A 10,703-nucleotide genomic window follows, 5' to 3' on the forward strand; every position below is an offset into this window, starting at 1 on the left:
TCAAACAAATCTAAGATATCAATCATGGAACTCTTGCAAACTGAATAAATAAATGCAAAACATTAAAATGTTGCATTTGACAGACATTTGAGGAGAAACTTGTAGTTGTTTTCAATACAGAGAAAATGAAAAAGGTAGCAGGACTTTAAAATGCCAAATGTTCACTGTGACACATCTGGCAGAAGAGTGTGCCAAATTATATCTGATCACTGCAAGACTGCTGGGACTGGGGAGGGTGTCAGCAAACAGCCTTCTGTGCATAATTGCGGTTCCCTTTCTGAATGAAGGTACAAACACACAAAACACTGTCATCCCTGCTGTCTTAAAAAATAGACACCGTTAACTTCAAAATAAGCCAATTATCAGTTAATTCAAAGTTTCTAAAAATAATAGCCAGAATAAAATAAAATAATGAAATAAACCAGGATATTTCCAGTTATTTGTGCATGTGTGTGTGTGAATGTATGTACACAGTGTGTGTACATATTGTTTTTAACAATAATGTAAATGCATGTGTACTATAATGTGTGTGTATATCTGACCTTATTTTTCCTGTTGTATATTGGAAAATGAAACACTTTGTAGGTTTGTGTTTGTATCACCACAAATTGTATTTATATATATATACAGCTCTGGAAAAAATCAGCATCTCTACATGTATGGCAGCCATTCCATTGTATTCATATATTTATTTGGAATTTGGGAGAAATGCTGTCAGTAGTTTATAGAATAAAACAAAAATGTTAATTTTACCCAAACACATACCTATAAATAGTAAAATCAGAGAAACTGATCATTTTGCAGTGGTCTCAATTTTTTGTTGTATATGAGTTGTATATTTATAAACACAAACACAATCATATCTAGTCATAGATGTTATGGAATTGCCTACTTAGATCATATTCTCTGTAATACAAGGCATGGGTGAAGTGTAAATGCATTATGATTAAAAAAAATAAAAGCACATTATATATCCAAGCCATGCATCCAAATAAAAAATAAAAAGTTATATATAAAAAATTAAAAAAAAAGATTCACTGCAAACAAAAGAGCTATAAAATAAATATTTGGCTTAATTCACTTATAATCATACCTTAATTGAAATCTAAGCACAGTGTGTACCACAAACAAGTTTTGTGGATTTGCAAAAACAAGACAGGGCCGTGCTGTTGAACGTCTTGCATTGAAATGGCTAAAAAATCTAAATGATTAAGGAAACGTTTCTGAACATGTGATCTAGTTACGGAATTGAATCTTGCAAATTCCATGATTAATACAATCTTGGAACACTATTACCAAAAAGTAGAGGAAAACAACAAAAAACACAAAATATATTAAATAAAATTGCTGGTTGGCATGGTAATGGATTAAGGAAAAGAGTAACGCCCCCGTGTAAAAGAAAAAAAATGTTATAATATGATACTAATCCATCACTAATGCTTATCTAACATTGTGTAATTTGGTGAGCTGTGTCATTGGGCTCACATTGTCTAGATCATTAAAAATAATCTACCTTTAATGCCTGAGGCAAATCTATTTATGGTGACGTTATTCATAGCCTGGCATTCTATAATATTGATCGGTGTTGTTTGTCTAATAGGAAAATAATAAACAATTACTAGGCAATGTGGAGGAAAGTAATCGTTTTTTTATATATATCACTAATGCAGCAGACCTCCCAAAACATAAAGGTGACCATCTGCATAAAATCAATGGGAAATGCTACAATTCGTATTGTCATTATTGGCTCCATAACCACCAAGTTATTTAAACTGGAATTAATTTCCAGTTTATTATAAGGATGAGGGGGAAATTATCTCATATGATACTTTCTGAAGGGAGTCAAGATTAAATATGACATTTGCCAGTCTCCAGAACACAGCTCGGCTCTATGGAAGGGTAGACCAGAGAGAATAAGGATAGGAAGAGCTTCTTCAGTGTACAGCTGGTTATCTTTAAAGTAAACGGGACAAACAAACAAAGGCAAATCTCACAATGAAGGCATTTAAATTCTAAAAAAAATGTATTATACATTAAATATGTATTATACAAATGTAGTGATGCCTTCATGTTAATGTTCACCAACGGCTGAAGTTAGGCTCATATTTAAGAGGATTGGTTTCTAAAAATTACAAGTTCAGTGTACAATATGTACATGTTTGTTGGTAAAGAAGAAAAAAAAAAAATCAGGAAATAATACTTCAAGAATGTGAAAGCAAAGTGTGAAGTTGTGCAGGAGGAAATTCAAAGGGCAGACATTGTGATGTAAACAGGACTCTTACCAAAGCTGGAAGTTAGCCGCTTGTGTGGAATCGCCAAAGTCGATTCCCATGGAAACTGTGATTGATGTCCCTGGTTCCAAACATTCTAAAAAGATGAGAGAATTTATTAACCCAAATAAGTTCCCATACACAACACTTTTTTATTTGTTATTTTATTTTCACTTTAAAAAAGGTGCACTTTCTACAAAATTCCTTCCATCCCATTCGGTAAAAAAATAAAAAATGATAACGTCATCCTGAGTTGATCAGGCATTCTCTGTGATATAAGTGCATGTCAAGGACTCTTCAGATGTTCTTTGTGATCTAAACAACGAGAGAAAGAAATGTCCAACACGCTGCTTAAAGCAGCCCTGTCTAGCTGCCACAGAACTGGAATGTCATACATTATAAAATCAAGTACCAGAACAGAGAATCTTTGATGGAAACAGCATGGGGCTGTTTGTAACAGTCTCAGCTTCAAATGAATTTAAGACGTAATATCTATTTCAGTATATATCTTAGTGTGTGCCTGTCTGACCATTTAAAAAGCTATCAAATTTCACGATACCTGTAGATTTCAGAAGATTCAGAGTCTACAATTTACCACTCATGAGGAAAAACAAGACAAATATTCACTGGCAGCTATGGCTAGAATACTGTTTTACATTATAGCCGGCTGTGTATTTTATAATGTATATAAATACACCTTGGCAACAAAAAATGAGTAAGTATACATATATAGTTATACACATTAGTGGTCAAATGTGTTCATTCCCTTGATGAATTAGAGCTCAAAATTTAGGTGAAAACGTGAAGCTTGTTGAGAAGAATGGAGGTGGATCTGTGTTGAATCCTCTGGTCCTATTGCCCTTTTTACAATTGCAAGATTCACTAGATTCCCAAATATACCAGGATATTTCAGGTAATCAGCCTGGTGTCCTGTGTCAAGAAGATCAATTTGGTTGCAAATGGATTTCACAGCACAATAATATACAGATAGGTAGCCCGATAGATATGCAGTCTAATTAAAATTTAGAGATAAAAATAAAAAACTTGAACGTGTATTTATACAAAAATACATACATGGGGAAAAAAAAGCACCTTTTTACATACTTAGATCTTCTTGGATCTGAGTGACCACAAGTCAATGTATTCATTAATCAATACACATACCAAAAACAACAAAAATCAAACCGACTGATTATTCCGTAATTTACTCACTAACCCACAAGATCGCAGAGAAAGGGATTCTCACCTATTCTGTTAAAGTCATGAATCTGGAGCCCAGACGGCAGCCTCTTCTCCCCAATGTGAAGGTCCTCCAGTTTGTGGTCACTGCTGTTCGTCAGGGTCACTTGCACAGACACCATCTTGGAGCTGTAAATGCAGGGCTGTCGGGGGAAGTGGTACTGCGCTGCAAGTCCTTTGCCACTCATTCGATGGAGAAGTTCGTGGGACTTGGCAGGCACAAACACTGGGCTGGTGACCTGGAACACAGGAACACAAGTGCTGCTAAAGTATGAATGTATAACAGGACAAACAAATGCAGTCACTGCAGATGTGGCTTGATCGCAAAGGGTTGACCAGGACTGGGAAACACTGCTTTATTACTTTGTCATAATAAATTGACTCAATAGATTCAATGCATTCATTTAATGAGTAAAACAATGATATTAAAGTATTAATATCACAGTTACTTTGTTAATGAAAACATTCATTTTGCATCTCACTGCTTTTCTCCTCAGCAGATGACATTGGTCCTGAAAAATTAAGATTCCCCCTGTGAGATTCATCATTTTAAAACACAATTACAGGGAGCATGGTGGAGCAGTTGGTTTGAGCTTGGTGCTGCTACTCTTCTAGGCAAGACATTCCTCCATGATGAAGAGGGGTACAGTGGAGGTCAAGCATATTACAGACACTATATATAGAACAGCAAGCGGATGACTATCCCTAACAAAGCTGTGTTACACCAAGAGGAGTGAAGGCAGGTGAGAAGCATCTCCTTCAGCTATATTTGTGGATTCCTCAATCACAGCTCTTTACAGTGTGTGCTAGTTTCTTTAAGGCAGAAGGAGAGGAAACCAATGTTTTATTTAAGTATTTGTTTTTGTAATTTAAATTGCAGATCTTTGTTTCTGTACAGTCTACATATATGTAAGATCTGATGCTGTATTCAGCATGAAGATGTATTGTATTACAAAACTAAAGACATGAATTTAATAACAGCATGGATGCACCAGCTGTTTAACAAATGTCAATGAAAACACAATTTTATAATAACGATAATAATAACTATAACTACAAGAAGCAATTACCAGTGGCCAAGCTCATACAGCATTATTGATATTTAATACAATATTTGCAATATAGTCGATGTCCAAGGAAACATGTAGTAATATTTTATCTTAAGTCAAGATGTTAGCAAATGTACAAATTTGGCAAATTAACATTGTGGAGATTTCAAAGGTCACAGTGATGGCCATTTTTAGACAAAGCATACATGATATCCTATCGGTTTTCCACTGTAGCCATGCCCGTTTCTGCAGACCTAATGGTGAAATCATGTTGTCTCATGAGCCTACATTATGCAAGGAAACCTTCACTACACTTTATGTATACCAAGATTCATTCCAATCTGAGTGCGTCCGTACATATTATACACTGAATAATTCAATACGTCCACCAATCATGTGACCAATCAGCTGGTCTTATTTTATTTTTTACTTTAGGGCATAAAGGAAAGTTGTGACCAGAGTTTCAGAGAAGATGATTTTGAAAGAATGGTAAATGTGTAATTCAAAGCAAAATGACAAATTGGCCAAATTTTCCCCCAGAGACATCTGCCCCTAGGCCTCTACCATCCGGTCAAACTTTGTCAAATGTCTCCAATATCAAACCCATTTGATGATTTTAGCAGAATGAAAAACATTATATATATATAACAAAACAAATCTTAACAATAACAATAGACTTCCAGCACTTACGGTGCTCGGCCACCTAGACATAATACTTTGGTTCTTATGGAGGCTGCACAGCTATGTTCTTCTAGCACAGAGCCAATACAGTTCAGGCTCTAATAAACTCTGATGATAAGTCGAGTGATGGCTGCAGCTCAGCTTCCCCAATTAACATCAACTCGCATCATAAATCTATTCCCTGGCGCGGGCACAATTTTACAAACTGTCTTTTAAAAGAACTGGTAGCTGGAGAGCCCAAAGGCCAAACAAACCTTATGACACAAAGGTAACAATGCAAATGGCACTGCCTGCCAGCCTCCAATGGAGAAAATGCTCTTCAGAAGTTGAAAAGTGCTCTCAGCGTTCATTTATGTTTTAGCAGCACTAAGATAATTACCATAGCTCAAATGAAGAAAGAAGAAAAAACTGAAATGGGAGGGGAAACATGACCTCCATAGCTGATGTATTCAAACCAGCATATTGTCTTATGCAGAATACAGGGTACAAAAACGTTTTCTTGAAAATGCAAAAAACACGGTAAATACATTAGATTTGAAGCCTTGTGTACCTCTTATGATATATTAAAAGACTGTGGCTGAAAAGACAACTCCTTTCAAAATAGAACCCACAAATGTGATTAATTGAAGAACATCTCTATTAGCCATTGAAATCTCAAAAGGAGAGAAAAAACTAAAAGCATTCTAACATTATTTGACTTGTTCTGCTTTAATAATGATTGCACAAGTTCTGAAATATAATGCAGAATTACTTATTTTGGGTTTGCATCAGTAACTTCTTCTGGAATCCATGGCAACATAATACATTACCAAAAGGTACAATGATTCATTAGTAAGTTTTAAAAATGTAGTTATAAAGGGATGTACCAGGAAGAGTCACCACCATAAATAAGGACTAAAAACAGCTAGCAACTACACAAGGCATCTTTTTTTTATTCTTTACATAATAAAAATAATAATATTAAACGCACAGCCATAATACTGGTTTGTCATGTTTTGACAGTGTATGTAAATAGCGGGACAATTACAACAGACGCAAAATAATTTCCAATGGAAATCTCTGTGACTCCTGATGCTTGCAGTTACCGAGACACATATTTTATCAGTTTATTACGGTAAGCAAATAAGCGTGGAATGAGAGTGCAGATAACTGTCTACTTAACACTTACTGAAACATTTATAAGAGCTGTTATCGCCCCTGTAACAGACAGCCAGTGTGCAATTGGAGAAAGAAGAAAAGCTTAATATTTTCAACACTTCAGTAAAAAAATAAGTGAAGAGTGTAAAATGACAAATACTCAGTGCAGTTAGCTGGTAATGGACCATATTATCATATTATACAGGATGCAAACTTTCAATCGATCATTATTTTGTATGAGAAATCTAGTGATGGGTGTTAAACCATTAAAGTGAAGTTGTGAATTGCTGTGACACGATGTCATGTTTTGGGGCAATTTAAAAAAAAAACTCAAAATACACAACATTATTTAAGAATATCAGTAGTATTGTTGTATTTTAAATCATCACCTGGATTCAAAATGCATATATGAGATGAGAATCAATAAGAATTACACCATGCTGGAACTACAATGGGTAAAAAAAAAAAAAAAAAAAAATCAACAACTGAGCAATGGTTTAGGAAAATACAAATAAATGATAGATAAACCATTACAGCACAAGAACAAATGTAAAATTTTGTAATGATACATTTTTAAAATCACCCATTTCTATTATGATTTAGATCGCCTAAAATGCCGTCCAAATCCTGTTGAACAAATAAGTATTTTAATCAATAGCTCCCCATTACCCTTCTTCCACTGCCATACCTGTGTAAAAAATGACGCTAGCTGTTCTGCACTGTCAACTCCTTACTTGCCGGCATCCCTGCCTGGCTTCATCCTGTCATGTTTTACCCAGCATGGAAAAACAGCCAATAAAAAGTCAAATTTCCAAAAGCAGTGAAGCATACCTGTTTATCAAGGCACTGCCTTAACCTCTGCAGTGCTGTGCTGACAGAAATCAAATGCCCTTGGCACTGAAGAGGTTAATAATCTGGCCTTTCATCTGAGAAGTGATGGGTTTGAGACTTTCCTAAAAGCCCCTGACAGAAAATAATTTAGGTTTAACTGATTTACAGATCTGGGTGTAGTCAATCCTATCAACTCAGTCTATAGACGCATTACCGAAAATAATTCGCACCTCCGGCCTTTTGCCATATTTGGCAGAAGAAAGGGAATGAGCGCAGGATTAAATGAACATGCCGACTGACTCCTGGAATGTGACAGTGACCGTTTTTTGTGGGTGAGGGTCATCTTCAAAAAGAGTCAAACAACCCACAGTGAGGAAACACCCCAAGTGGAAGAAAAAATGCTCATATAGACAGCTCTTTATTAAATGCATCATTCCCCCAGACACCAGTCAATCTTGTCAATATCCAAACTAATAGCAACAAGCTAACACTCTGGGGGGGGCTATGCAGCACAAATTCTCACTGTCCCCCTGGAAGAGTTTCCGATACTCCAGACCCTAATAAGCTCTGTCCACTTTATTAACAAAATATTACCCAGGCAGCAAGGCATCTTCACAGTTCAGTGCATTTCTCTCAGGGGCGTCCGTCTCCTATGTGTTTAATTGCTTGAGGAACCCAGGGGCTTGATTTACTGTTTACTCATCTTGCCAAGTTTAATGGGACTATTCTTACTGATGCTACCAGAAAATTATGTGAGGTCTTTAATTACTCTTGTAGGGTCCGATTCAGCAACGTTCCCAAACCCCTCACAGGGGCAGACAGGAAAGGGCACCAAAGGCTGGTACTTGTTTTTAACGCAACGACTTTGCCCACTACTGTGAAGGCAGTGTCAGCACTGGACATGGGGTGAGCTATATGGTTGTGTATTCAACAACCTAGATCTGTAGTGATTTGGCAAACCAACAGCATTCAAAATGGTCAATATGCAGTCCTGAGGTTTGGGCGTCTCTGGAGCAGAACAATGGCAGTATGCTCCTCAGAAGGGTGGCGATATAATCCTGCATTATAAAGCAGAGCTCCGTCTGAAATGCAAAGCTCGTTGAACTGGAAGTCCGAATGTGAGGAGGCTGCAGGCGCTGTGTTAGATCAAAGACACTACACTAAGAATAATTGCCAGGCAGGTACAGTAGGTGTAGATAATTGTATATATCTGTAGACACATACACACACTCTCCGATGAGATATATGAGTATTGTGGGTCACTAAAGAATAATCAAAGTGTGCAATCAAATCTTTGCATTATAAACTTAACCTCAGATTGGTCAGCACCTCTGTTACGAAGCTGCACAAGATTTTGATAAACACAACCAGTTATCCCACAGTACTATATGACAGTTGGCCTTGTGTCCATTAATCGACCAGGATATGGCGGCAGGCTGAAACAAATCCAAAAAAGCTCATGTCATGTACATAGTGTTAACTCCTCCTGTTCTGACACCTACGTAATGACAGGCCAGTCTTTAAGGTGAGGCAGGCCGGCAAACAGAAGACAGCCACTAGTCTTCAACATGGTCCAACGTCACCTTTAATACACATACATTATTGTCTGGTCATGGTTTCCTCTGGCACAAGAAATGCCACCTTGAGTGACAGAGAGATAGAGTCTCCATAGGACTCACGTAACAGATGAACTGATAAGAAAGTATTTCCTTTTACAGTGTGAAATTCAGATAGTCTCAGGCAAATTAATGTTCTTTTCTGTTGAAGTCACGGGCACCAAAATAAATCATATAATCTGTAACACCTGTGACCAACATGTCTTACTACAGGTTGATATAAGGAACTAAATACATTATCTACTATGCTGCAAATTATGATACATTTTGCTTGTCTGTGAAAAATAGTGCAGAAAAAACTAAATCTAAAAATAAGCTTTCACATTAATACGATATACACCCACACATATATATTCACATAATATAAATAACTTTTAAAGGTAACACGAGCAGATAAAGACACAGACTCCTTCACTGCTCTAATATGCTGCAGGTCAAGCAAATATTGCCACTTAGCTGTCATGTTGTAACACCTCTCAGGCGACAAAGCGAAAATTTATTTGAGCAGTTTTGGATGTGTTAGACCAGTCTGTGTCAATAAACGACACCGTAATCTCTAATACTTCTTGTCTAGATTTACCGTTTTGACAGGCACTGTCACAGCTCAAGGTCTGAATATGACTTCAAACTGCTTATCATCACCAATTGACAAACTGGACACCCCATGAGGACCCGCTCTAACTCTGACTTATCCTTTCTTCCATGTGTAAATAACAGAGAAGTCACTTCATAACCTTGACTCCCAGTGAAGCCTTTTCACCTTTTTTGTTCCTGCGCAAGTGACAATGAACAAGGAAGTTGATTGAAGGGGTCTATTATGTATCAACTTAAAGAAAGCCAGCATGATTGATGAAAGCACCAGTCACCTTCAGTGCTCACTACAATACTTGTATCCTTTTTGTCAAATGACCTGAAAATCCTGCTGACAGATTAAAAGTCACCATAACTACACATACTATTTCGAAGAGGTTATTTATGTATAGAGGGAGGTATAAGGATGCATTTAAAAATATGTATACATCAATTTTATTTTACAAGAGCACATTAAAATGATATACTAAACTAAAATATGTATAAACAAGTGGAAATTAACTATACAAAATGTGTTATAGGGCATGTTAACAATAGCTAAATGTATTTTACACTTTAAAATCTAAACTCTGAAGTACAGCATGTTGCTTCATTTTAACCATGCACATTTCAGTATTACAAATCTTTTGTTTCACATCACAGGGGAATCACTGGCATATACACATACATGGCCATTTCTTCTGCTGGGATATAATATAAAATGAGACGTGTATACATAACCAACTTCCATAACTTTTCATGTATCATTAAACCACGTATGTGAGAAATACAACAGGGAAGTCAGAGTGTTTCGGTGTATCAATGCATAGTGCTTCCCCACCTGCACAGCAGACTATTGCCAAACTGCTCTCACCGCTAGCCATTAGGAACAAACACTTGCATTAAACGCTCAATGAAATGCAAAATGCCAAAATGAGCCCACAAAACACAAATATCCATAACAGAAAATAACAAAAGAGGTGAAACAAAATACTTAGACACAGTAACCATCCAAAAAATGGAAGTAAGCGCTCAGCTATCCACATTTTTCTATTGTATTTCCTGAGTGAATAAATTGTCTGTTTCTTAATATATCTATATCACATTTTGTTGCAAACAACTCAATTAAATTAGCATTAGCAGTTTTCTTCCTGTGCCAAAAATCCTGTGCTTTAACCCTTAGGAAACCTGTCGCACACACATGTAAAAGGCCTGCCAAAAGCATATGATGCCAATCTACAAGGGCTCTGTATGTGACATGGTTGGTTCCCAAGGGTTAAGCCTGGAGACATTCTGGAAATATTATTGGT

At 36.5% G+C, this 10,703-nt stretch overlaps 1 protein-coding gene across 2 annotated transcripts in view; it reads right to left on the reverse strand.

Annotated features, from left to right (window-relative positions):
- ap3b1a (adaptor related protein complex 3 subunit beta 1a) overlaps window positions 1–10,703 on the reverse strand; it is a 93,923-nt gene that overhangs the window by 20,348 nt on the left and 62,872 nt on the right. For both annotated transcript variants that reach the window (XM_066711973.1, XM_066711972.1), the window contains exons 23-24: window positions 3,517–3,748; window positions 2,283–2,367 (exon numbers count right to left, since the gene is read on the reverse strand). In XM_066711973.1, the coding sequence (XP_066568070.1) occupies window positions 2,283–2,367; window positions 3,517–3,748 (317 nt within the window). The remainder of the gene's footprint in view (window positions 1–2,282; window positions 2,368–3,516; window positions 3,749–10,703) is intronic.

Source organism: Amia ocellicauda, chromosome 8, assembly GCF_036373705.1.
Source record: "Amia ocellicauda isolate fAmiCal2 chromosome 8, fAmiCal2.hap1, whole genome shotgun sequence".
Classification (NCBI taxonomy): domain Eukaryota; kingdom Metazoa; phylum Chordata; class Actinopteri; order Amiiformes; family Amiidae; genus Amia; species Amia ocellicauda.